Below are 27,651 nucleotides of genomic sequence, written 5' to 3'. Positions count from 1 at the left end.
GCTAACTACAGTTTTAGTCAGAAGCTTCATGTCTGAGCTAGGTAACACCGATATTAAACAGAGAAGCTGTCTGTTATCCGGAAAGAAACCAGTTGGCAGACAGATCTCTGCCACTCCAACTTGGTTTCTTTGAAAAATTACCTTTTTAAGGAAATTAGCAGAGCAACTGTGAATGTATGTGGCTACCAACATACAGACAATGTTACTCTAAGTAGGAAGATTTCCATCCCGAATGAACAGCCCTGCTGTAGCCCCCTGAGAGTCTTCCTGAAGCCTCCACAGCAGATCAGCACCTGCAGATCCTAATGCAAGACTAAACCCAATGACACACTGGATTAACTGGAGGATAAAGCGACTTTTGGAAATTTATACCATCCCAGTGCTTCTCCACTTGGTTATACGTAACTTTATCTCTAAAGTAACAATTCCTTTTAATTTAGGTGTTTGGGTTTTGGATTGGTTTTTTTGCCCACGTTTTGAAGAAATGCATTCCCTGGCACCAGGAATAAGCCAGTCCCCAAAACAGGCATGAGAAGTACATTCTCTAGCATCACGGATGACAGCAACACTAGGAAAAACAGCATCAAAACCAATGAGGAATTCCTACACTCTTTTCTGTCAAAAAAAAATAAAAAATTCGCATTTTTATGATGCTGTGACTAAAGCACCGATTGTCTCAGAGACTATTCTACATCTTAAAAGTCAATATTACCTATGGAAAATTCAATATAACCAAAACCTAAGGGGAGCTGAGGCTGAACCCTACATTGCAACGCTGTCCCTTGGAACAGCGCGGTGCACGCCCCCCCCACGCCACCAAGGTACTCACTCCATCTGCTCCCGTGGGAATCTGCCCGTTGACGTTGAGGGTTCGGAAAGGGGAGTGAGTGGACAAACGTTTGTCCCATTCACTCGGCCGAGGCTCCGGGACGGACTCCATAAAGTTCTTCTTCAACTCACTGATGCTGGCGTGATGCTTCTTTATTTCTTCCTGGGTCTTATCTAGATCCTATCAGCAAAAGGACAGGACAAATGAAGAGGCGCAGAGACGACCCCTGCGATCGCCCAGGCTGCCGCATAGCAAAGCTGCGCTCAGCAGAGTTGTTGCCGACTTCCATCAACTGTGCTCACACTGCAAACACACTGCGAAAGGGAACGTCCTCTCTCCTCTCCCCTCTTGTATTAACTGGGATAAACTGCCACCGGCACAGAGCGGGGGCTCCTCCAGGAGCGGGACATGCCACCGGTTCACCCCAAGCAGGTGACGCTCAGGGGGTTTCCCCACGTGGGTTTTACTTTTTTAAGTTGCAAGACTACGTTTGTTTGGGTGATTTAATTCAATGCCTTTCAACTGGGCGAGTTTGCTCTCTTTTTCCCTCTGCTAGCCTGAACATGCATGGGTACAAATGCAATTAACGGTAAGGAAATGTTTTCCCAGATTTATTTATTCTCTTCATACCTATTTCTCTTTCATCCCACCAGGAATTATCTCTGGTCCCAGAATACCCCCACTGCCTTTTTCCTCCCCCTCTCATCTCACCCCTCCAGGAGCTACCACAGGACGTTTTAAGACTTCTGAAATGAAGATGAGATGACAACCCTTTAAAAATCAAACCGAGAATTTACTATATGCCCGATCAATCATAAAAAAGATTCCTGCTAAAACTCTTCATCTGGAAAAAGTGAGATTCCTACTCTGTGATGCCAGTTTACAGCACACCTGCACAGACTTCAAGGCAAGTCAGCTCTCTTCAACTTGTTTAAAAATAGCTCTTCCTTGCAAGCAAACCAGAGTTTGTTGATAACAAAGCTTTTGCATAAAATAGGCATAAGCCAAACAACAGCTTTTCTGGACAGTGCCAAAAAGCAGCAAGCCTCACTTGTTAGAAAGGGGGAAATTAAGGTCAGTAAAAGCATCATGGGGGAATTTTGCTATTTTTGTGCTTTTAGTTGTTACTCATCCCATCAATTTCAGAAGACGGGGGAGCAAATAGATCCCTAAAGGAGGGCGTCCACCCAAATACCTGCATCCCTGCAGCTTACCCAGGACACACCGCCCTCCCTCCGCAGGGCTAGGCACCCAAACGCCTCGTTAACATTTGCTCTTTTTGGCACGGTTCTGGGGGATAAAAAAACTAGGTTTGGCATCTGTCCTGGATGAAAGCACAAGGCAAGCGTCTGCTAGTTTGTGGGGGGTGGGAAGGAAAAAAAAAAAAAAAAAAAGGGAAAAAAAAAGCCCAAATAAGTCTGCTGAGGATGCCAAGGTAAAGCCCTGCCTGGATCCAGGAGCCCAACAGTTGCTCCTGGTTTGGAGAGGAGAAGACCACCTCGGCTGTCCACCATGGGCCAGAGCTGGTCCTGGGAGGGCTGGCAGAGAAGCTAAAGCCACGAGGAGCAACATGGAGCCACAACGGGTCTCAAAAGCATCTTGAGGCACAAGCTGGCCAAGCAGTACCGCTTCTCCTCCTGTTCTGCCCTTTTTGTAAGAACACGGAGCGTGGGTTATCGAGCACGGAGCGCTAAACAGCTTCCACTAAAATCAAGCGTCAGCTTCGGGAGGTGTGAGGTCTGCTGGAAAAACATCTGATCTGCCAAATGCACAGGTTAAAAAAAAAAAAATAGGAATAAAGGGGGTGAGAGCTGCTGGGGTCAGCCCTTTTCTAGGGGAGGGCTGGAGCACCTGCAACAGAACCGGTGGGAAGGGCGGGGGGAGGGAAGGGGCTGGAGAAGAGGCTGGGCGTCAGAGCCAAGTATTGCACTGACAGGAAAAAAGGGGGTTAGAAGCAATGAAAAAAGCTCTGTTTGGGGCTGGGGAGACGGAGCCGTTCGAGTTGGGTGAAAGCAAGCGACAGGCACAGTCATCACAGCGCTCCGGCAGCTGAGCCCTGCCCGTCGTGCTGCAGACCCTTTGCTGGTGGCCAAAAGCTTGACGTTGGAACAGTCAGAAAAAAAAAAAAAAAAAAACACCAAACCAAACCAAAAAAAAAAAAACAAAACAAAACAAACCAGAAAAAGCCACCCAAAAGCTGCAAAACTTTTAAAATTCAGATTAGGAGAAGGCAGTGAGTCCGCTTGACTTTCAAGAGATACCACCAGGGAAACCCTACCAGCTGCTGGTGCTGTAAGTTTGAGTAGAAACACGTAACACAGGAACAGAGTATCAGAAGCCACAAAACGTCTTCCATAACACAGTGTATTAGAAAAATTAAAATATATGATTGGCATGGTCTGTTCTGAGACCGTGCTTGGGCCAAACCAAATGTAAAGCGCTCCCGCAGCCAAAGAGCTGTATGTGGAGGGACGCGACAGCTTCTTGCCCTCTCACAAGCCCCCCGTGACCACAAGCCCCCGTGTCAGCCCCAAGGGGACCTGGTGCTGGTGCAGGATGGGGCCCAGGGGAGCGTGAAGATGCAGTGAGGCAAGCAAGCGCTGGGAGGAGGACTGCAACGCTGCAAGCATCGCTGCACCAGCGTCCGAAAGGAGGGCTCGCTCCTGCCTGAAGCAACACGGGCGTCACGGTGGCCCCAACGCCACGGCGGTGACGATTTCATCCTGAATTTTCCGTTTTCATTGCCTGCCTTTTCCCCCAGGAAAGCAACTCATTTCAAGCCAGGAGAAACTTGTAAATGAGCCCCACCCCCTCCCCGCCACGACTGATGCCACCGTGAGCACCCAGGGGGTCCCAGAGCAGACCTGAGCGGGCAGCTCTGCCAATCATGTATTTTGGGTAAGTATGAGAGAATGAAAGTCAGAAGAGGTAGAAGGAAGAATGCCTGCACATCGTCATGTTTACTGTCACCATGCAAAAGCGTATTTAAAAAAAATAAAAATAAGAAAAGGTCTCTCATGCAACAGCATGCAAAACAAAGGCAGCAGCAGAAGAGGAAGAAAAAAGTTCAGCGCAGATGCAGAAGGTCTAGGCAAACTGAAAAAAGCTTCAAGTTCATACAAACCTCCAACATTAAATTGCTATGCCTGATATAAATGTTTTCACCATCTAGCCTCTTTGATCTTTTCTGTGAAAATGAAAGAAAAGGGGGAAACAAAAAAAAAAAAAAGAAAAAAGAAAAGCACAAAAAATTAAAATGTTGTTCTTGCGGGATTGACAAATTGGCAAATTAAAAAAGTTAACTCAACGTTGGGAGTGCAGCGCTGTGCCAGCGTGGGGTGGGGACCCAGCCACAGGGACGCCAGCGTGGGGCCACCACCGGGAAATGGGGGTCTTGCTCATGGAGAATGGGGAAATGCAATGAGTCCTTTAAAGAGACAGCTCCCAGGGGTTCCTTGGCTTTTGCCTTCGTTTCTATCGCTCACCACAAAGGGACAGTTTACCGGTTTTCTGTGGAAGCCTTGCACAAAGTCACAACTTCACATTCCTGACAGCGATGCACGCCCACCCCAGCGTACGGGGCTGCACTGCCTGGTGTAACTTTTACAAGGTCTCAGTGTGCACAGGAATGATGTCCTAACCACCTTTCCCATCCTGGATATGTTCCCTATTACTTAATCAATACCAAAAAAAAGCTTTTTTTTTTTTTTTTCCGCATTTCCTGGAATGCAGGCTATACAATTTTCTTTGGTTTCAAGCTAAATTTGTTATGCAGAAGATAAATTTTATAAATCAAACCAACTGTGTTTCTCTTGAACATTCAACATGCATAATTTTAGCAATCAGACTATGGGACAAAAAGCTATTAATTTTAAAATCAAATATTCTATAGTTGCAGTTTAAAAAAAAAAACAACAACAAAACCCCAACCCAAAGCACATGAAGAAACTGGAGCACTGTCTTTTTAAACAGGTTACAGATGCATGAATGATATGGCAAATTTGTTTGGTGAAAGTGTAAAATGGCTAACCTTCCTCATTCTTATCAGCTCTTCCTCTTTTTCTGCAGGCTGCTGCTGTTGGGCAATGATAAAAAAAAAAAAAAAAAAAGTTGTTGGTTCATTTAACTATGTTGAACCTCACTGCTTAACCTTGAAAAAAAAAAAAAAGTGAGCAACCTAACTGAATTATTAGCACAAACCTGGCGCTGGTCACCATTCGTGGTGGGTACTGTGACCTCAATGTGTGTTTTCCTCACCTACATTTAAGAAATAAATTGGTAAAAACATTTCTTGTTAGTAGACTTGTTTCAAGAGACCATTTAGTTTCAAAACACAGCTGCATAAAGTTGGTTTTGAAATGGTGGGGGGGGGGAATGTGCAAAAACCAACATGCAGCCCTCCGGAAAGAGTTAATGACACCGCAGCTCTCCACAGCCTGTTAGTTAACAGCACATTTACAATAATTCCTTTAGCTTGAGAATTATTTGCATTTGAAACCAGTGCTCTCTAGTGCTTCTGAAGAAGGGCTTCCCACTTGCAGTTAGCTTTGCCAGGCAATGTTTTCAAATTTCATTTGCAGCTGGATCTCCCCGTGAAATCCGTACCAAAAGCAACATGCTCAAAAGAACACAGCCCTTCTAAAAACAGAAAATTATTTGTTATGCACAGGCATGATGTTCACAGTCAGTAAGAAGAGACCTATCTACCAAACTCAAGCCTAACATCACAAAATTAAGCTCTTTACTGTCCGTAAGTAGAGAGCCAAGACTGTCTTAATGCTTTTAGGGAAGTATTTTGGGGAAACTGAATTGCCAGATACTCTGAGGGCGAAAGCATGGGTGGGTGTTGTAAGAAGTGATGCAGCTATGTTTGAGAAACAGGGTAAATTTGGCATGTTCAAATCCACAATTTCCTCCCACATCTACGTTTAAAGAAACAAAAAAAAAATAAAAATCAAACCCCAGTGTTTAAGCATTTAGGAAAAATCCCTGTAATATGTGAGCTGGGATGAACAACGTTCACTTTTCCTTGGTTCAAGGCTAGGGAGGGTGCGCAGCCATGCGGGAACAGCATTACAGGGACTGTGTGCCACGACGCACACTCTGAAGTGCCAGCCTGAAGATCCCTTCAGCGTTTTCATTTAACAACTACTGGTCACACAGGCCACCAAATTATTTGAAGCAACTGGCCTTTCTTCACCTCCATCTCCCAACCTTAATTAACAGCGATCTCCCCTGGAACGTGTTGAACAGGACCCGCTGTATGACATGTTATAGCAAAAATGTGTAATGCTGAGAATAGCTCAGTATTCGGGGTAACGTGAAAATTGTATCTCCAGGTACAACACCACTGAAACGCTGGAAGGTTTCAGTCAATAAAATTTGCAGAATATTAAGGACGCTATAATACGAACAATAATTTTGCACATTATTTTGACTTAGGAGAACAATAAACATACATCAACACCAACAAAGGTCTCAGACATTTGTAGAAAGAGCAAATAAAGCTTTTTTTTTTTAAAAAAAAATTATTTCATTTTAACAATAAACCCCCCAAGGTCTCAGCGGTGCCATTCACAACTAAAGTTCCCGCCCAGTCCGCAGGAAGGCATCAGCAGCTCTCCCAGTGAATGCCTATGGACGTACAGAACGTTTGCATTCCGACGCTGGGCTGCGGACCAGATCTGTATCCCCAGTTTCACTGGAATTGCCTCCCACTGTCATAGCGGGAACCAGCAGAGACAGCCCAGCACGGTGAGCCCTGGCTTCCAGCACCACCAGCTCGGGTGCAGCCCTGGCCGGCTTTACCCACGCACCGGCAACCTGCGCTTATAGCTCGGCTGCAACCCCCAAAACCTCACCGCCCCGACCTCCTCCTTCCCAGCACCTGGAAGGGCAGGACTGGGATTTCTCTGGGACCCAAACCCCCCACCCGAAGCCTGGGAGAGGGATAAACCCCTCGGCAGCTGGGAGGGGAAGGTGCACAGAGCTGCTGCGGCTTCTAGAGCCAATGCTGCAGCCCGGCACAAGCGCTGCCTCTTCCAAAGAGGCTCCGGTCTGACATACCTTCACGGCGTCGGCTGGCTCCGGCTTGGCTTTGTCCGGTAGGATTTCTTCACGTCTCACATCGGGTTTTGCTGTTTCTTTTTCTACTTTGGATGCAGCGGCCGCATCCTTCGCATCAGGCTTAGCTGGGACTGGTTCTGCGGTGTGGCTCTGAGCGATGGCCGGGGCGGAGGTGGGACGGGGACTCCTCTCGGGGGTTATCACAGCCACTGCTGAGGATGGGGGAGAGACAGACAGGGACAAGGCTCAGAGCTGGCAACGCTTCTAAAGTGCTAGGCAAAGCCTTTCCCAATTACAGTGCTGTCATTTAAAAAGAAAGGGAGGAGGAAAAAAAGGGAAAAGAAATAAAGATGTTGAGCAAAGCAGCTCGTGCGTTTAGTATGGGAAAGTTGAGATTATTTTCCTTATGGTTTAAATAAAACAAAATAAAGCCCCTCAACAAATGGTTTACAAAAAGCAAGCTTGCACTCTGCAGAGAAGCCACACCAGAAAGGCAAATCTATTCTTGACATTGTGCCACCTATTGCTGGGTCCTTCACACACAACTGACGCAGAAGGTCCATTCCAGTGCAACCATTAAAATAGAAACACGGCTGTGGTGAGTTCTTGACTCACTGGCATCCCCTCAACCAGAAACGGATGGTTTCTGGAAGGGTAACACAAGCTCTCCCCCATCTCCCCAATGTTTCCAGCAATTCAAAACAAAACCAATAACCAACAGGCATGGCTCTACAGAACTTCACAGCAACTTCCAGGTGGGTTTCAAAGCAGGCTGGGGGTGCGTGCCCAGGATGGGTATCTCCTGCTGCAGCCCAAGCCACCACCGCGAGAAGATACCCAGCACCTTCAGATCAGTGACAGTGCAGAAATGAACAGCATGCTGCCAGAAAATCATCTTTCCAGAGGATGACAGTCTTTAAAATACAAGCACCAGGTACACACAAAATCAACTGCCTACTCCTTTCCTTCAATTCCTGATTTCCCAGGCAGCTCCCGACCCCTGAAAAGCCCAACACCTCCGAAATATTCAGTACTGTGCAACAAAGCAAGCCCCAACTAATTCACTGTGTATACCTATAGATGCGACAAGCTATTTTGCTCTCCTGATGTTGGGTTTTATGGCCGTTCCACTAAAAATATACCTAGTCACCTAAAATAATTTCTTTGACGTGGTCCCATATACTTAAAAGTCACAGATTACGCAGCAAGGCTCACACTACGTAACCCACCCCAGCCAACAGCAGGTTAATAGTGTCCATCCAGCTAGTCAAAGACACAAATAAAATTTGGCATTAAAAAAGAAATTGTAATTTTAAGCAACTCCTTAGTAAGAACTCCTGTTTCACTGAAAAGATAATCTGCTTGTGTAAAACGTGCACAGAATAAAGCATCCCTGCGGTCAAAAGCATACAGGAAGAAGGGGCAAAAAAGAGCCTGATTTCTCAGAGACTGAAATGATACTTTTAAGACAAAATCCCAGACACCACGTCTTGATGAAAATGCGCCCTACGACCCATACCACCACCGCCGCCTCCGTTATCTCCCCTGCTCCTCAGCACAAGCAGTTCATTTCTGTGAGCCAGACAGTGCATTATCCTTTCAGAAGGACGACCAGAGCCGTGTCCCGGTGTATTTATGCCACGGAAGCAGTGACAGCCGCCAGGGAGGTTGTACAGAGGGACGGTGAGATGGCAGGGACAGTCGGGGTTAGGAGGATGCTGGGTGCGCAAAGCTGTCGCAGCGGTACCTGACTCCTTCGGAACCGGCTCTAGTTCTCTCATCACCACCATTTTTTCTTCCTCCTCCTCCTCTTCAACTGGGCTTATCTCAACATTGCCAAGAGCACGTTTGGCTAAAAAAGTTATGGTTGTGTTAAAACGCCACCTCGAAGATGAAGTAGCAAAGGAAATACTGACACATCAGTAAATCTGCAGGGCCACCTCTCCTGCTTCTCCCTCAGTGCTTCAGAGCATCCAGACATGCAGGAAAAATAGCAGATACCAAGCTTTTCCTTTGCCATTCAACGATGAGTTCTGTGCTGTCCAGGACTGTGTTAAATTAAGTCTTCCTTAATTAACTACCTTTGGCTATTTTGACACATGATGATTAAGACAGTAAAAAGCACCTCTCCAAACCATGAGACATAAAAACATCAATCATCATCACCCTGGCCAAGAAAACAGTCCCTACTGGGAACAAAAGCACCAACAGGAGGAAGAAGTGCAGGAGGTGAACGAGAAGAAGGGGCAGTGGCAGCAGGAGCCCCCGGCTGTGCTCAGGTCTGGCACCAGCTGATGTCCCCCTTGCCGCAGCCCATCCCGTGGGACAACGTCCATCCGAGTGCAGGGGCTGGTTTAGCGGTTTTCATAATAATCAAGAAAACAGGTGAAGCCCTCAGTTACCTCCCTCCACGGCTTCAGTCTCCTCTTCCTGCAATGACTAACCAAGTCTGCTTTTAATTACGATTAGGGTGGATCTGTCTGCAGCAGTGGAGTTGCTCTGAAACCCCTCCCCAAGGAGGGAAGCAGCAGGCTCACAAGCGAAGAAATAAAGCAGAGCACAGGTGACCTCCAGCAGTCCCGGAGCGCACAACCTGATTTTCAGGCACCACACATTCCTACAGCTCAGGGGAATGAACCTTACGAGAAGGGACAGGAACAGAGGAGTGTTAAGAGGCCACTGCACACTCATTTCAACACGCAGGCGCACAGCCAAGGCACGGCACCTCCTCGTCTCACCCGGAGGCACACCCCGATAAAGCAGCGCTCACGCATTACAGCACACTTGCAAAGCTGGGTGTGATTTTAATGGCAATGAGCACCACCGCAAACGATGCAACCTCTGTCCTACAGCACTGCATCACTCCAACCCAGCAGCAGGTCACAGCACGGGCGACCGCTGGCGCCACACCGATGCCAAATGCTGCTGTGGCTGTACCTGACCACGTCTGCAACGGCTCCAGGAACTTTGGCTTGGCAACAGGAACCTTAACCATCTCTACCTTCTCCTCCTCCTCTTCCTCCTCTGCAATGGGTTTCATTTCAAAAGTTTCAAGAGCTTGTTTGGCTAAAAAGAGGTTTGCAGGCGTTAACAGAGCAGCTGGAGAACCACAGGGACACACAACGGGCACCACAGCAGAGGAAAGAGCGAGAGGAGATGCCTCTGCAGGGCAGCAGCTGAGAATAGCAAGGAGGTTTTTAAACCAGGCAGTTTAACAGCAATTTTCCAACATACAATTGTGTATCAGCCTGTCTAGCACTGCCAGGCCCAACAGGGCACTGGATGAGCTGGGGAACAGGCTGCCACGAGCCGGCTGTGCCCCTATCCCGGGCAGGGATACGCGGGGACACGTGAATGGCTCTCCAGTGCGGTACTGGGACGGGCTCTGCCTGCCAGCTCTGGAGAGACGCAGGTGCTGGCTGGTAAAACACAGGGAAAACACTCCCAGGCTCCTCTAGACAAAGAACTATATAAAAACTAGCAGCTTTAATTAAATGTACTTGAGTGATCAACTTCGAATCTAAAAATTAAGACAGAGAGCCATCTACCCGGGCATCTTAAACTCTCCACCTTCTGTTTTTATCTCCCCTACCAGGTGATGCTGACTAGCGAGAATTCAAGGCAAGGCAGTGGTGAGGAGACAGTCTGCCACGCTACTTTGTGAAAGCTTGATCTACATTCATACCAGAAAAACAGTAGCGTCAGAAATGTGCTGTGAAAAATTCAGGGTGGAAGAAGGGAAGCGGAGCAGTACACAACACATTTGCATATGAATTATCTCCAGCCCTAATGCACCACAGGCATTCGCTATTTAAGTGATGAAGACTGCAAATATTTGACAACACTGCTGCTGTGATACGCTTATTACTATTCAAATATGCTGTTGTACCTACACACCTCTTAAAGGCATCAATACCTATTAAAATTTATTAACAGTACTTATCTTAAGAGAAATATAAGCTCCATGTAGCAAAATAGGTGGCATTTCTCAAACCCCCAAAAAACCCCAGAACGGCCTTTAAAAATGGCAAGCTGGTCCCGGGGTGAAGAATTTCAGATATACAAGAAGTCTCAAGATCAAACTTTAAAGTTTCCTAATCCACATTTACAAAAACACCCAAATTTAATAAGGAGACAGTTCACAAGTGCCAGCACATCCTTACTTTTTCCCCACCTCCCTGCAGGAATTGCAGTCTAACGAGGTGCAAGGTGGAAACTTAATGAGTCTCCCAGAGCTGGAGCACTGCTGGGCTGTCTGTCCTCTGACTGTGAAACTCTTCTTGCAAAGAAAAGAAAAAAGCCGCCAGATTTGGTGAAACTTTGAATTGTCAGGAACAAGCATATGAAGGATAGGAAAGGTGCTGCAGAGTTGTAGCCACCACCACAGCTATACCTGGCTTCTCTCGGATCTGATCCGCGGGTTTTGGTTCAGGAACCTCAACCACCACCACCTCCTCCTGCTTCTCTTCCTCTACGGCTCTGAACTCAACTTTTTGAGTCGCACGTTTAGCTGAAGAAATGGGGCACATGTTAACAACTGCCCACACAGCAGATGGAAAAAGGCTGCAGACTTCAATGGGGACAGAAGCGTTACGTTCACAGGCTGCTCTTTTCCAAGCTCTGGCATCTGGGTGTGGGATTGCAGCAGGGATTTCTCTAATCATCTGGGGTCGTAAGAGTCTACAGGGCACGGCCAAGGGGAAACCAACAGGGCCAGTCCCCTCGCCTCGGTGTACGGCGCCTAGGTAACATCGCACGCCCAGACTGCAGGTGAGCTGGCTTCTTGCTTTGCTGCAGTACCGAGCTCAGACCAAGCAGCCCTTCCCCTCCCGGCCCCGAGGCATAAAGCCCAGGCTTGGGGTGTTGCTCAGCCCTGTAAACCCACAGCAGGAGCAGGGGCAGCCTGGCTGCTGCTGGCCACCGGGTGCTGTTCCCTCCCGGGTGGCTGCACAACCTCAGGGCTCAAAGCAACGCTGCTCCTGCTCCCTCTGGTACCCTTGGTGCAAAGGGATGCCCCCCTCTCCCTGGATCCTCTCAGTGCAAAGGGATGCCCCCCTCTCCCTGGATCCTCTCGGTGCAAAGGGATGCCCCTCTCTCCCTGGATCCTCTCGGTGCAAAGGGATGCCCCCCTCTCCCTGGATCCTCTCGGTGCAAAGGGATGCCCCTCTCTCCCTGGATCCTCTCGGTGCAAAGGGATGCCCCCCTCTCCCTGGATCCTCTCGGTGCAAAGGGATGCCCCTCTCTCCCTGCATCCTCTCAGTGCAAAGGGATGCCCCCCTCTCCCTGGATCCTCTCGGTGCAAAGGGATGCCCCCCTCTCCCTGGATCCTCTCGGTGCAAAGGAATGCCCCCCTCTCCCTGGATCCTCTCGGTGCAAAGGGATGCCCCCCTCTCCCTGGATCCTCTCGGTGCAAAGGGATGCCCCCCTCTCCCTGGATCCTCTCGGTGCAAAGGGATGCCCCCCTCTCCCTGGATCCTCTCGGTGCAAAGGGATGCCCCCCTCTCCCTGGATCCTCTCGGTGCAAAGGGATGCCCCCCTCTCCCTGGATCCTCTCGGTGCAAAGGGATGCCCCTCTCTCCCTGGATCCTCTCGGTGCAAAGGGATGCCCCCCTCTCCCTGGATCCTCTCGGTGCAAAGGGATGCCCCCCTCTCCCTGGATCCTCTCGGTGCAAAGGGATGCCCCTCTCTCCCTGGATCCTCTCGGTGCAAAGGGATGCCCCTCTCTCCCTGGATCCTCTCGGTGCAAAGGGATGCCCCCCTCTCCCTGGATCCTCTCGGTGCAAAGGGATGCCCCTCTCTCCCTGGATCCTCTCGGTGCAAAGGAATGCTGCCCTTTCCCCAGATCCTAATTTTACAAGCACCTCATGATCCTGATCAAAAGGAGCAAACTTAGGCACTCCCCCTTCCATGCCTCACCACTTCTAGCCTGCTCCTAGCCAGCTCTTTTAAAAATGCCAGGGACAAACCCACCTGACTGATATGCCACCAAGTTGCAACATTAGCATCGCTTTATCAGCTGTTGAAGAAGTTTTGAAAAGTTGTAGCAAAAAATCTCCCCCTCAAGGAAAACGATGTAATTTAAGAAGCTACATTAAACAAAAAAAACCCTAGAATAGCTTAACTCCCGATGTGCTAAAAGCAAAAGGCACTGAGATTGAATAAGGATGTATCTTTACAACCAGAACTTTGCCATAAGCCTTTGGCACCCACCTACATCCTTTTCGTCAGTCAGTTCTTGTTGGGACTACTGTTGGTTTGTGGTTTATGTCTGGGTCTTGTATTAAAGTGAGAAATTATGTGCTTTTTTTGGGGGGAGGAAAAAAAAAAAAAAAAGAGCAGGGAATTTAAGTGATATTTAAGGAATATCTCAGCATCCTCCTGAATCCAGCCACGGAGAGGGAAGAGGCACCAGACACTCACCTCCATCGAGGCTCCTGGAGGCTCGCTTACTTGCCGTCCGCTCGAACTGGGGAGCAGGTCGGTCGATTAAGGCACTCGCCTGCCTCGTCTGTGCCTGCGTCCGGCCGCTGTAGCGGAACTTGGAGCCCAGTGCCAGGAACCTGCTCTTCGGGATGGCCTCAGTGGAAGTCAGCCTGAAAACCACATGCACAATTTAAAAATCATACCTCCAGATCTAGGAAGTGGCAGGTAAAGAGAAATTAAAATACAAATTAAAGAAGTCTCTTGCATACACTTGATTAACAAAACAACAGGCACTAACAACAAGCCCCCATAAGCTGGAAGACCCCTGTCTTACATATATTCTGAAGCAGAAGCTACCTAAAATTTATCACAATATAAACACTTGATGTCTCTGCAACCATTTCACTCCAATTTTTGTGAAACCCTAAGGAACACCGAAGGAGTGCTCATTTTCAGCAGCTAATCTAAAGCATTAGTTATTCAAGGTGAGCCTACCGTTTAGAAAACCAACCTGAAAAACGTGTGATGTTCAACACATACTTTCCACAGCTTCTTCGCTGCCCGGTAACTTGGTAGCTTGAACCCAATTGTACTTTCATACTGTTCTTGCTGCAGAAAATACAGAGACTTAAGTATAGCACGAAATAAACGTGGCAGGAGTGCAGCGCCCAGTCCATCGACCTGTTCTGCTGCAGTACAAGCTGCTGGCCTAGCCCAAGAGCAGCGCAACTCACTCCACAACGCGCGGGAGGAGCTCGGGTCTGAGAACACACGGTGCTTGGCCACAAGCCATCCCTTGGGATGTGCCGGCCCCTGCAGAGGAGCGTGCTGTGGGTTTTGCAACCGTTCAGAACCATTTGCCCCATCATACTGCCCAGCTGCTGGATGGGATGGCAAAGGGACCTTCCTGCAAGGCTGGGTGACGGCAGCTGAAGCAGGAGGAGGAAGAGGAGAAGGAAAGAGGCAGAGCCCCACTACAGCCTCTCTCCCCACCGTCTCTCCAGTGCCCAGTCTGCTCTGGGGATCTCCCCGTTCACAAGAGGCAGTGTCGGGGCAGCCACCCCCTGCCTGCTGCAGCCTTACTGAAAAGGTATGTGTCTGGGTTTTTTAATTATTTTTTTTTTAAATAAAAATAAAAGCAAGATGAAGAGCCTTTGTCTTGTGTCCTGCTTCTAAAAAAGGAGTTAGTCCTCTCCCACTTTCAACGGGTGTGCTTCCCACAGGTTTCCCCTGGATGCTGGGAATCCCAAGCAGTGCCAGGAGGTGGTGCTGGGTGACACGCGTTCAGACCGATCGTCGCCCGCTGGTGGTGCTGGATGACAGGCGTTCAGATCGTCACCTCTGGTGGTGCTGGGTGACACGCGTTCAGACCCTCATCTGCTGCTTTACAGCTCCAGAGAGGTCGGAACACCCGGGCAGAGCAGGAACCTGACGGGAGCGTAGGATGCTCGCTAGGAGAAAAGCCTGCTCCCTCCCCTCACCGTGTTTTAGTGAAGCACACACGCTGGTGATAATCAGAAGGCAATTAAAGACGACACAAGCACAAAGAAGCCAGGACGTACCTCTCCTGGCCGAATCTTAATAAAGAAGCTGCTGCGTTTGTAAGAAATCTTCAGGACTTTGGGCCAAGGGAAGCGGTTGATTCTCAGTTTATCTTTGTAAACAAGAAGGCCACTGGAACAGACTCCCAGAGTGATATCCACTCCTTCCAAGTCCTGGGAAAGCAGGTGAGGATTTAAGCAGTGTCAGGGTTACGAGTTCCAGGTGAACGTCTGCCTTCCAAGTGACCGCTCCGCTCTCCCCCGCAGCCCATCTCCAACCACCCAGACTTCAGCTCCCTGCGCAGCCAAGAGCGGGCTCGCTTCTCCCCCGCATTTCTCTTACAACCTCCTCCCTCCTGCCCATCTCTCCTGCGATGCTGCTTGCCCAAAGGGCTCATCTAGCATCCATCCTGCATCTGCCCAAGTGCAGTGGCTCACGCTGCCGGGTCAGAGCCTTACGTTCCACCTTCCTCAGAGCAAGGACCCGTCTACACCAGCAGCTTTGTAAAGCTTCCTGATATATATAAATAATAAGCAATCAGGGAGAGTCGCTTCTCTTTGCAAGAATGCTCGAGGCATTTCTGTTGTGTGTCTGTGTTCCCATACTTCCCACATCTTTCAAAGGGAGCCTCCTGCAATAGGTAAATTTGCTCCTGCAAGGGAAGGATAATCAAATTACAAAATCCACAGGCGGGTGAACACACGCTGATTCTCACCTTGGCTTGGTGAAGGTCAACTCCATACATCGACAGCTTTTTTGCATTCTCAAGAAATTCCAGGTCTGCTTGGGCTGGAGTCATGGATCTGGGGAAAGAGAGAAAGGGTTTGGTATTCCCCTAATAACTGTGGCTTTTAGTATTCCCCTAACGTGGCTTTTAGGAGGAGACAGACCAGACTTCACAAAACCATTTACTCGCTAAGATCTTCTTTTGCTTTCAGTACAAATTTGTGCCCAGACGATGAATTATTCAATTACTCTGAACGCACGAATTTGTGCTTTGAGACATCCTCATAAAACAGACGTGCTTTACACCTGTGGAGCTGTACAGACCACGAGGGAAGAAAGCGAGGAAGTGCAAGAAGGGGCACAAGACTCGATCCAGAGGAAGAAACACCGATCCAGGCGAAGGCAAAGGATGACATGCACCATCCTCCCAGACCTCCTGCCTCCAGACCTCCCCAAACCCAGCTGTTGTTCTCCCAACCAAACGCCCGGAGAGCTGAGCCCACGCAGCAGCGATTCCTGCTGGAGCAGGCCAGATGAATGAGACATTTTCTGGGAGCAGATGGTACCCTGTCTGCGGGAGGGGCAATGCAACACAACCTCACTGAACAGCAGCATCCTCATAATGGAGGCTATTTATCAACGTTACTGAAGTGCCCTTGTTAATAAGTTTCTGGTGGGTGAGGTGCATCTAACAGCCCTGTTGGGAGAGGATTCAGCTGGATACATTTCATTTTGTTCCCTGATTTGACATCTTCCTTTTACTGAGCACTTGCATGCACCTCGTGTGCAAGGTAAATAGAGCTGTTAGTGGTGGGAGACAGGGCAGACAAAGACAACTGTGAGGACAATCCTCTAGGAAAGACCCCCGGAGCAGTTGCCACCTCCGACACGTGCCTGGTGCTTTGCAAATGAAGTAGTGAGAGGCAGAGTGTGGTTTAGCAGAGCTTTCCCACTGAAAACTCCCTGACAGTTGAATGTTCACAGAATACAGACCAGAAATTAAACGAGTACATGCTGCTTCCTCTCGCACATGCTAGCAGATTAAATATAACTACATCCTATACCTTGAAGTATCCTTCTAATGAAGCCATGAATAATTCAGCAACGTGCTCTGCCACTTCTAGGGCAGCTAATGGCCTTTGACTTCAAGTCATGAAGCTTGTCAGCAGCCCAGTACTTATTTTCCCTCATTTCCTCTCCTCTCGGCGCAAATGGAGGGGAATCAATTCCAAGTATTGATTTGCGGGGCTGAGCGAGGTGTTAATTGCGGCTCTGGTCGCACGGCCACCCTTCCCTGCCTGCCTGCCACGCTCCTCCTCGCTCCCTTCTCGCCAGCGCATCAGCCTGCAGCTTTTCACAGGTCAAGGGGCTGCCGGCTGAAGGCCTCCATATTGCTAAGCAGGTTTATGGGCGCTTTTTTTTTAATTATTATTATTTTCACCCCCACTAAAACCCAAATGTAATTCCAGGAGGGCGCAGCAGCTGCCAGCGGGCTGCTCTCCGGCGCACGGCTCCACACAGCTGCTGCAACCCAAGCACTCCAGAGCATCAATGAAATAAGCTGAAAATAAGATGAGGAAGAGGTTGGGTTACTGTCACCCTTCAACCTGGTGCCAGGGGGACTCTCCCAGGAGTCCTTCAACCCAAGACACATCTGCCCAGGTCACCCGAGGAGGACAGCCTAACTGCAGGTGTATAGATCTTGCAACACCTGGAACATTTCCATGTTAGAAAGCGTTACTCATGAAACATGGCAGCAGAAAACCCCAAACATGCTGGAGGCTACAGCGCGTACAAAGAGATGAGATCTCCTCCAACCAGACTCCAATCCAAAAATTACATAAATCCCCAAGCAAATATATTTTAAAAAAGGCAAAGGACAAGGTTGCAACAAGCAAACACTGTTTTTTCACATGAAATAAAACCCACTTTCACAGCCCTATTATTGAAAAAAAAAACCTGTTAATAAATAATTGCAAGACTTTGCATCTGCTCTCTAAAAACAGCTCTTCATGCAGGAAAAAAAGAATTCCAGCTTCTAGAAAGATTTTGTTATAAAGTATCAGATCTTTTAAAAAAAGCTGATACTCTCTGTAGCTGAAAATTCACACCTTACTGCTAAAGCTTTGGTTGCCAACATAAAAAAAAAATTGGTGCAATAGGAAACTCAAAGTGTACAACAGACATGGGGAAAATACCAGAAAGCCCCGTTATTCCCGTTATTTCAGGCTGCTGTGCAGGAGCAAGTCCTCCAGCTGCTGCACCTCACCTGTATGTCTTATGAAGCTCCACAACCTTCTCTTCGAGCTCTTTTGTCTGGTTTGGGGCCAATTTAAATTCACTGATGTAATCCGGGCTGTGCAGATCAGGATCGTAGTCTCCCAACTCAGACTGGACCGTGTACGAACCCAGCAGAGCCAAAGTCGCAAAGGAACAGGGCAGCCGCCCCGTAATGATGTCTTGTCTAAGCTGAAGACACAAGTAATACCTGGGGGAGGGGGGAGCAAAATACTATTTACAGAGAACACAGAGAAACTTAAGAAACTTGAGGATCAAACTGTGTCTCTTTTTTCATGCCACTGATGAATGCAGAATGATGCTCGTTTCTAATTCCTACTTGTATTTTTACTGATGGGGTAATATTCCCACAGTAAACAGTGTGGAGGACAGGAGGATTTTAAAGTCACCTTCACTCTGCAAATGGAGCAGAGGACACTTCTCATCAGAAAATCCCGTTTTTAAGTAAAAATTTACTTTTCCATACAAACACACGCATGCCAGGATTATAAATGACACTGCTCTACACACGTGGACTTCAGTGGAGAGCGGGAACATCCCGCACATCCACTAAAACCAACCAAGCGAAAAACCTTGCAATCCGCTAAGACATCTGATCTCCTTGCTGAAGGATGGAAAACTACCCAAACATTACAGATCCAACATCCACTGCTTTGCTGAGTGAGCTCCCTGGCTGGCAGCAGGTTAATTCACCTGGTTATGTCCTCCGTCAGCTGCGCAGGGTCCGGTGGATAAAACTTGACATTGAAGGTAAAATCCCAGGGGCCGCCTGCAATGGCAAAGAAGAGGCTGAGAAAATGAAACACACCCGAGCAGCTTTGCGAGAGTCACTTCTTACAAAAACAGCGGGGAATGTCCCATCCGACCTTCAAAATACAGCCAGCAGATCGCGATACTGATTTTAATACTACTCGCTCAGACAACGAGCTGCTGCTTACCAGACGGTGTAAAGTACAATTTCATTTGCAGGAGAAAACAGAACAGGGCAGGCAAACACACAGGAATAAACCACAACTTGTGGAAAAAATTAAATTCATTGCTAAGAGGCTAAATTACACATTTTTTCATCGATTAAAAAATAGGATTCACGAAGAGAGGCCAGGCTACAAGTTAATAAATCAGTATTGTTTTATCACTTGACCCAATTTTCCAGTTTCTCATACAGAGCAGATGGGCCAAGCCGCCTGGCAGCCCAACGCATCGGTCGGGTGGTCAGACTGCTGCTCAAACTCAGCACCACACCAGCACCAACCCCTGGGTGAAACCAGCAAGCGCCGAGACGGGAAGAGCTTTACAAGTCCAGACCTAAATGCTTTAACACAGCTCGCTGCAAACCTCGTACCAGCACTGTTACAGGCATCAACTGGAGCGAGAATCCACCTAATCGCACCCAGAACTGGTGTTATACATGGTATGGACAGTCTAGGTGACACAGCTGAAGGAGTGACTTTTTTTTTTTTTTAAATAATCCCATCTACCCACAGAAAACAGTCCTGACTGACCCATTAAGCACTCAAAAGTAATTTTCATAGTTATAACTCCCCCCTGCTGTGTCCTTTAACACTAGTTCAGAATAATATTTATCTCAGAAAGAGGAGATACCCCTGCGCTTAACTTGCTCAGAGGTTTATCGCAATCTCAAACAGGGAAGAGGAAGGACGCAGCATTCATGGATTTACTTCTTATGCAACGCCACAACTGGGATTAAACACAAGGCATGTTGTTTTCATTGCACGCAGTTCAAAACAAGTTACTCCCAAGACAACATGTGAGGTAGCAGAGGTTACCTAAACCGACACACATTGCATGCGTACATTATATTCAAGTAAAATCAAATAATTTGCCATTTAACCCATCTCAGGGGCCCAGATTCCATAGCAGGTTGCTCATTACACTTATTAGCTGAATTTTACCGGCACGGCTGGAGCAGCCCATGCCTTTTACACACATCCTGCTATCGATTCAAAGAGAAGTTGGTGAGAGCAGGAGCTTCTCCTGCTCCCTGGCCCTGCAGCATTTCCCCCCAGTCTGTACTCAGTGACACACTTTGTTCTCTGCACCTCCACAAAAGCATATGTAAAACAGTATTTTACTTTCAAAGCAGTCAGCTTGCTCCTGAGAGAAGACAAAAGCTTCTAAAATTTATTTAACTTGCTTACTGCCCTCATCTTGCACTAATTCAGCGCTAGCAAACCGTAAAACAGAACTTTGGAGAGCATCTGGTATTTGCCCTGACACTACTCGAGCCATTTATCGTTCCAGTACCCCTATTTGGACCACAAAACAGCTTCAATGTCCATAAAACCTCGCTACAGCATAAAAATCTGCTCTCCCAATCTCATCTGAGATTTAAATGGTTCCTAGTGACACCTATCTCCCCATCCTCCAACTGGGAGCAGATCTCGTGTTTCAGCATCACATGGTAGCAAGGACAGCGCGGGTTTGCAGAGGGCAAACACACCCCAAGCTATGTTTTCCCAAGGAAATGACATTTTTTTCCCTAATTCTAGAGCATCACTAAGTACTTAAGAAGAAGAGAAAGGATGCACAGACTGCTCGAACTTGTGCTGATCCCTGCCAGACACCCTCACTTGAACCCTCACCCACCCTCGGGTCCCCCAGAGCCACGTTTATTTAGGGAAGGGGGAGAAACCACCCTCACCCACCACACGATACATTCGATCTACTTACCGTGAACCTGTTTTTTTATTTCTTTGGCAGGATCCAGCCACGTCTGTAAGAGGATAAAAACATTCACAGTTTAACAGACGTTCCAGAAACATCACAGAAAACTGCAAATTGCTAAAAATACAGCAAAAAGACAATATTTGACATGAACACAGCCATGGAAACTGGAGAGACAGTGCATTTTTTTGCAACTTTTACTCCAGTCTGTGGTCTCGGTGGGTGCACTGCCAAACCTTCACCTACCAGGTACCACAGGGGAGGCACAAAGGAACAGGAGGAGAAAATAAAAAATAAAATAAAAAAAGGCCTATTAGGGCTCACATAGCAGCAGGTATGGTTGCAACCACTTCCAGCTACAAGGGGCTGGACTTTTGTGCAATACCTTTTTTTTTTTTCCTCCAGAACCTTTAAAAATAGGCAAATGGGATGTCTGCATTCATTTTAAGCACCCTGTCTCCATACCTTCCCTATTCAGAGCAAAGATTGCCAAGACTTGCTATTATTAGTTATGGTTTTTAACAACCTAATGACTGAAATACGAGTGAAAGCATCCAATTGCTGGGGAAGGCTGGATTCTTTTACAGGAGTGTGACATAAACTCCATCTCTTTTAAGTATGACTCAAGTTTCTAGTAATTATCTCAGCTACAAATTTAGAAATACATCCTTTTTTTCCCCTCCTCTGTAATTTGGGGTTTGTGGGATGGTGGTGCAACATAAGCCTCGAATAACAACTCCTGCTTTTGCCAGCACGGTCTGAGCAACTCCCAGCACGTCAAGTCTGAGCCTTTCCCTTTGCACAGGTCAGGGTCTGCCCCACTGAAAGCAACAGCGTGGTGCTAACAGCCCTCCTGGAGAGGCTGCATTAAATCACCTTCTTCATTTTCACAAGCCCTGAGCAGGATTTGGACGACCAGGTCTCCCAAGGTGAAGGAATTAACTCATTGAATCCCCCAAGCTAATCTGTCTTGACCAGGACACGTAACTTCATGGCAGAGAGACAGCGATACTTACATTTAATCTTGTCTTTTTATACGCTTGCCCCCTCTAACTACAAAACTGGGGATACAAAAGCCGTTTGAAAGGTAGATGTGCCTCTTGCTGTCTTTTTAGGGCCACTGTTTTAAGCAGTCCACGCCGGTGCCACGACCGCTCGTTACTGCAGCGGTAACGGCTGGATTGCAGGCAGCCAAGCCCAGGGTGCAGTCATGCATCCTCGGCACTCACCCTGCCTGATCCTGCAGACAATGACGGGCACAGCAATTAACAGCACTTTTATCCACGCTCCATCACGAATCGGTGGGGAACAATCCTCCCTTTCAGAGCAGCGTGAGCGTCGAGCTCCGCCAGCGCCGACCAGCTGCTCCGTCCACTGTCACCACCTCCTGCTCCCACTGTCACCCTCTGCTATTCCCACGTGGGAAACCGCCCGTCCCCAGGAAGGTGTATTTCCTAAATATCAAGGTGGGAAATGCCGCAGGCAACTCTTCCCTGTCCAGGAAAACACACGTGCGTCTCCGCCTGCTCCGCACAGCTGCAGGTGAGGTGCCGAAGCTCACCGGCTGCTCTCCTGTTAAGATCTTTTCTACCTGTGAATCAGGAACTCGATGTCGGGTCTTGTTCAAAATTACAGCAGGAGAGAGATGGGGCTTCAGAATTCAAAGTTCAATGAAACACAACCAGAAAGATTCCCCCCTCGAAAAAAAAAAAACCCCAAAATGGTGTTTTCTCCCATCAGAGCCTCCACTCTGCACTGGAGCTAAACGCAAGCACAGTGGCTTTACCTTCCTCAGCTCTCAGCTCTGGGACACAAACCTGACAAAACTGTCTGGTTTCAGTCCTTAGTTAAAAAGCTGCAAAACCTCTTCGCCCTTGTCGGCTGGAAGGGAAGGAGGTGCATGCTTTTGCTTTCAGAAGAATCGACACCAGCACGCCTGGACATGAGAAGAGCAAGTCCCGGGGGTCTGGGAGATGCAGCGGTGAGCTACACACAGCACGCGTGTGAGAAGCTGAGCTGCTCCAGCTAAACTTTTTGCTGTTAATTGGATCTAAAAGTACACCTATCCCTCCCTCTGCAAGCGCAACAAACTCCTAAAGTAAAAAAAGCCAACACTCATGGAAGCCAATTTCACATCCAAGAGAACAGCAAGATACCAGAGACAGCAAAACACAGCCAAGACACAGCTCCACCCGCCCCACACAGCCATGGGCTGTTATTTTGCCTGTGTGTTAAAAATTCACACTTGCAGTTATTAAGTATAGTGACACACACCCGTCAGCCACAGTAACTGCAGGTGAAGCACTGGACCAGTCAGTGTGGACTAACGTAACTGGTCTAAAGGACACAAAAGCGGCCCCTGATTTCAGTTTAGCACACTTTTGGCTAGCTTCAGGAGACAGCTCGAATAATTGTTTGAGTTAAAGCATAACCAAGGGTTTAAAAGATAAGACACTGCTTGAGTCTAAGCAAACAAAAACCTTAAACTGAAACCGTATGAGTAAGAGTTTTGGTATGAAGAGCTCAAAGGTGTCAAAGCCTCGACTCAAAACTGCTCTGGACAGCCCCGACCAAACCTTGCCGACGCTGACACCAGCACCAGGGCAGCCTGACTTCGGGAGCTACAGCTTTACAAAACAGCATCGTTTTGCAGTAAACTAATACAATGAATTTTCTCCAGGTGAAGATCCACACTCACGTAGCGCTCTAACTAAAACCCACCCTCTGTAACCGTGCATTTACAAATTCTGCCTCTGTGATGACCCTCTTACTCCTTTTTTCGGGGAGGAGACTGAAAGGAGTTTTAAGAAGATCTTATCTTTTGAAAGAGCTGAACCCACCAAGGTGCAGAACATCACTCAACACTTACCCTGGAGGTTGGTGTGTCCCATATGGCCAAACCAAAGTAGTCTTCTTCCAGGAGATTGAGGTGGTCACAGACTTTTTTAAGTAGATCCTGCCCCTTGGCGTGTTTCTGCAAATAGACAGAAAGAAATTCTGTAGGACGGGCTGGTTTTTGCCTGCCCTTGTTCCTGGGAGAGGGGACAAAGGCATGGCATCAAACCACACTGTTCACTGTCTAGAAGGGGGAAAAGTCCTGATCAGCTCCAAAGCTGATCTCCTGGACGCTTCTGAGCAAGTACCCCTTATAGGAAAGAGCATCGGGCATAAAACGTGAGACCAGAGAAGCACTGGGAACTGCAGCGGGTCTCTCTGCTACCGCCAGCCCTATGTCTACCACCCCCACCCCCTCACCCCCCACCCCTCCAAAGCTGAGCTTCTCAACACGGCTCAACAAACACCAAGGATTCGTACGGTTTTCCCTCCCCAAGGTACATCCACCGCACTGACACCCCCCAGGGCCAGGCGCTCCGACGAGCAGGCATTCGTCAAAAGACGATCAATGCAGGGTATGAGACTGCTGCTCCAACCCACAGCTGAAGTCTCCCATTTGGGGGCCACCTGACTTTACCGGGTTCACAACAGGAACAGCAGCTCAGAACCCAAGACCATCGTCTCCGCAGCCTTTTCACCCGCCCGACCTGCTGATGAAACCCAGCATCTCCAGTTTTGCCTTACGCACCAAAAGCTGCTTAGCACACAGCTCCCTGCCTCCAGAAATAACACTTTTTTTTTTCCTATCTCCTCTTTTCCCCCTCCTCCCCGCCTCCAAATCCTGAAGAAGTGAACTGGCCTGAGGAACAGACACCCTTTTAGTCCAAAAGCATGAAGGAAAACACCCCTGAGGCACAGAACTATGGTAACCAGAAGCAGCTACATCTATCGGAGGCTTTGCTAAAAAGAAAAGTGCAGTTCCAGTGACGCAAGATAAGCTTTACTAATGCATCACTTGTGCCCACATCTCTCCTTTTAGTCATCTCTGCATGGCAACCGATCCAAGCCTTGTTTTATTCCCGTCCTTCAGCTGTAAGGTCCTCAGTGCGCACGCTGTGAGTCCATAGGTAACACGGCGCACGGCCAGCCTGGGTATTTCTCAAGGAATTGGCACTTACAGACACATGGAAATTCAAAACTTTCCATGGCTGTCGACTGGAAAGGATGCCTGAAATCATTTCTTCTTGGATAAAGGCATTTGTGCTGGTCTTTGCCCTACACCTTTGCAATTCCATCCCAATTAAGCCTTAATAAATCCTCAAAATGCTAGAGTAGGAGTATGTTGCCGTTCAACCCAAGGGTACCTGTCAACTCGAGAGGGTCTCGCTAACACAGCAGTCCCCCTAACCCTCTCCGTGACCCTCTGGACTTACAGAAAGAGACCTCTAACGTCCTGCTCGGGCCAGGACCCACCGCACCACCAACCACCAGCAGCAGCCTGCCGGTGTCTGGAGGCACCGCTGCAGCAGGCTGGCGCAGAGCCACGGGGCAACCTGCCCACCCCCATTTTCGGGGAACAGCCGCCTCTCGGGGGCTGCACACACCAGCAGCCCCCCAGCAAGGGGGGAGGCAGGCAGGGCGGTGATGCTCCCGGCTGATCCCAGGCAGCGGCAGCAGCGATGCCGTTACACAAACGGCCGGCGCTGACCTACTTGCCCAGGATCACCCAAGGTAACCGCTTTCACAAGGCACCCTGTGCCCAGATACCCTCGCCTGGCCCATTTAGCCAGCGGGACTGGGGAAAAACAAGCTGATGGAACTACGCTCAGATGGCAAGTACCAGATGATTAATATTCCGCACAAGCACTTCGATACTGAAATGGGGATTTCTGCTAGCTTTTTATTGCCCTGACAGCAAAACAACCCTGTGAGAGAACGCACAAAATAAAGCGGAAGAAAAGCTCTCAGATGAAGGGGGTTGCAGCGCTGTAAGTCAACATAATAATTTTAAATTGTTTACTGCAAATATATTCAACTGCAGGCTAAACACAGCATGTTTTTCTTTACATCCAAGCTCCAGGAGTTATGTTAGCCAGCAGCCTGATAGGCAGAGGTACCCTGGGTGAATAGAAAAGCACAAATCAATCTGACAACCCTATTTATTTAAAGGAAAGGGGCAAAGAGATATTAGGCAATCCCAACCTAACACAACCTAAATTCTAGTCTGGGATACCAATGAGAGAAGATGAACAGCAAGTAAGCCAACTTTCGCTCTTTTTTCTCCTCCTTTTTTTTTTTTTTTTTTAAACTTTCCCCCACCTTTGCAAAGCAAGTCACCCTGGAAATCGTAAAACAATTTTAGAAAAAAAAAAAGAGAGAGAGAGATAGATTCCTAGGCACCCAGAGGTTTTTACAACATGGTAAATAAGTTGTTATAGCTTACAGCAAGATTGTTCTGCAGTAAAGCCTGTCATGTAATTCACTGGCAGCAAATTAGGCCCCTATTAAATTGTTTGTGGTGATTTTTTCAAGGGGAGGAGAAGGGAGAGGGAAAAGAGAAGCAGAAACAAACCGCAGAAGTACTTACATCCACGGCGCACTCAAAAATGGTGTCATCCAGCAAGACGACTTTGCAGTACATGTTTCTGTGTCTTTTCACTGCTTTCTGGGCAGCTTTCAAATCCTTGTCTGCCTTGGTCTCCGGAGTCTCTTGTTTCGGCTCCGGCTTGGCACACTCTTCCTTCGCTTCCCCTCCGTCCTTGCCCCCGAGGTCTCCGCTGTCCGGCTCCTGGTTGTCCCTCCTCTCCTCCTGCGCAGGCTGAAAGCCCCACATCACCCAAGTTGCAATTGAGACATCTCAAGCAAAAAAAAAAAAACAGCAGACGAAACAAGTATCGCATGGACGCACTACAGGGCTGGGATCTCGCTCCGGAACGAGTTACCAGACTTAAAGGCATGACCTGGGGCCCAGAGCAGCAGCTTGGGTGAGCAAGGTAATAGTACTATTTTTTAAAGCCCTTCAAGTCATTCTCGAGACTTCATTTAATAAAGGATGTAATAAAAAAGAAGGAAGGGTCGATTACAGGAATCGGGGCAGGTTACATCATGCAAATCTTCACAGTCTTAACGACAGCACCTTCGGGACTAGTAAGTTTTTCCCCTCCTAGGGAAGACCCCCCCGGCTCCCGCTGCCTCCCTGGGCGATGGGCTTTGCTCCAGCGCACCGACCCTCAGCACGGCAGCAGGGGCATGAGAAGGGCTGGGGGGTCAGCGCTGAGGTTTCACAGCCATCCCAGCCGGCCCAGCAGCTCTCTGCCACCGAGAAGGGAAGGCAGCCTCCCCACCGTTCTCCCTTTAGGCCTACTGAAGCACTTTGCAAGCCAGTTTAATTCACTGCAAGAGCAGACAGAGATGCAGTTTGGGGACAGGAGGAAGGAAGCCGGGTTTTTTTTCCCCCCGCTGCCATCGCAGCAGGTTAAACAAGTTCACTGCAGGCTCTGACAAGCGCTGGAAGTGGCTGGATGCAGCAGGAGCACGCAGCCACGGCAGAGGAAGAGCAAAACCCTGTCCTTTCAGCCCATCGCATCCCATGAAATCACAGCCAGGCACAACGGCACAGAGGTATTTAAAATCTAAATAATGTCCACAAGCTGCTGACTTCTGTTCCAGCAGGGCCAGGACAATCGGGTGCAGGGAATCAGTCAAAGCTCCTAATGCCCTCCGGTCAGCACTTATCAAACAGGCAGCACCTCGCAAATGCTTTCACAGCAGAAATATCTGCCGAGTGTCACAGTTCAAAAAGCCACTGACGTTGACCTAAAATAAGAACTGCAAAAAGAAAAAAAGGGAAAAAAAAAAAAAAAAAAAAAAGGCACAAATGCTTCATCTGAAACGAACAGCCCATGGTGAAGGAAGGCTGTGTGTGCACACTCACGCGCACCCAGAAGCAGCAAATCAGTTAACTAGAGGAAGAAATCACGCATTTCCTCTTGAAGACAGTTTCTGAGCTGAAATTGCATGAAAATTTCCAGCTCTTCCCCATCCCACTAATCCCGACACTCAGAGGTACAAAATACGAGCATCACCCCACAGTTTTCACAGGCTCAGAAATTTGGGAAAAGAAAGAACGTGGTGTTACCTACTACCTTGTCATTTTAAGGAGGTGGATTTACAATGACTGCCTGCAGTTGGCAATGCTCCAACGCCTCAAGCATTGCTCCAAACGTCAGACTTTGCAGGTATGTAAC

The 27,651-nt window shown here is 48.3% G+C and overlaps 1 protein-coding gene across 47 annotated transcripts in view; it reads right to left on the bottom strand.

Annotated features, from left to right (window-relative positions):
• EPB41 (erythrocyte membrane protein band 4.1) overlaps nucleotides 1-27,651 on the bottom strand; it is a 96,311-nt gene that overhangs the window by 22,174 nt on the left and 46,486 nt on the right. For 11 of the 47 annotated variants that reach the window (XM_040587364.1, XM_040587344.1, XM_040587342.1 and 8 more), the window contains exons 3-19: nucleotides 25,992-26,222; nucleotides 23,439-23,543; nucleotides 20,576-20,618; nucleotides 18,578-18,653; nucleotides 17,856-18,074; nucleotides 15,576-15,663; nucleotides 14,881-15,033; nucleotides 13,830-13,927; nucleotides 13,316-13,488; nucleotides 11,289-11,405; nucleotides 9,833-9,961; nucleotides 8,643-8,747; nucleotides 6,896-7,107; nucleotides 5,030-5,086; nucleotides 4,860-4,904; nucleotides 3,954-4,016; nucleotides 830-1,009 (exon numbers count right to left, since the gene is read on the bottom strand). In XM_040587364.1, the coding sequence (XP_040443298.1) occupies nucleotides 830-1,009; nucleotides 3,954-4,016; nucleotides 4,860-4,904; nucleotides 5,030-5,086; nucleotides 6,896-7,107; nucleotides 8,643-8,747; nucleotides 9,833-9,961; nucleotides 11,289-11,405; nucleotides 13,316-13,488; nucleotides 13,830-13,927; nucleotides 14,881-15,033; nucleotides 15,576-15,663; nucleotides 17,856-18,074; nucleotides 18,578-18,653; nucleotides 20,576-20,618; nucleotides 23,439-23,543; nucleotides 25,992-26,045 (1,917 nt within the window). In that variant the 5' untranslated portion in view covers nucleotides 26,046-26,222. Of the gene's footprint in view, nucleotides 1-829; nucleotides 1,010-3,953; nucleotides 4,017-4,859; nucleotides 4,905-5,029; nucleotides 5,087-6,895; nucleotides 7,108-8,642; nucleotides 8,748-9,832; nucleotides 9,962-11,288; nucleotides 11,406-13,315; nucleotides 13,489-13,829; nucleotides 13,928-14,880; nucleotides 15,034-15,575; nucleotides 15,664-17,855; nucleotides 18,075-18,577; nucleotides 18,654-20,575; nucleotides 20,619-23,438; nucleotides 23,544-25,991; nucleotides 26,261-27,651 lie in introns of all 47 variants that reach the window. The other 36 variants (XM_040587376.1, XM_040587359.1, XM_040587373.1 and 33 more) reach the window with 25 other exon arrangements.

This window comes from Falco naumanni, chromosome 3 (genome assembly GCF_017639655.2).
Source record: "Falco naumanni isolate bFalNau1 chromosome 3, bFalNau1.pat, whole genome shotgun sequence".
In the NCBI taxonomy this organism is placed as follows: Eukaryota; Metazoa; Chordata; class Aves; order Falconiformes; family Falconidae; genus Falco; species Falco naumanni.
Note: the sequence above shows the minus strand (reverse complement) of the source record. Positions and strands in the feature narration are given on the sequence as shown.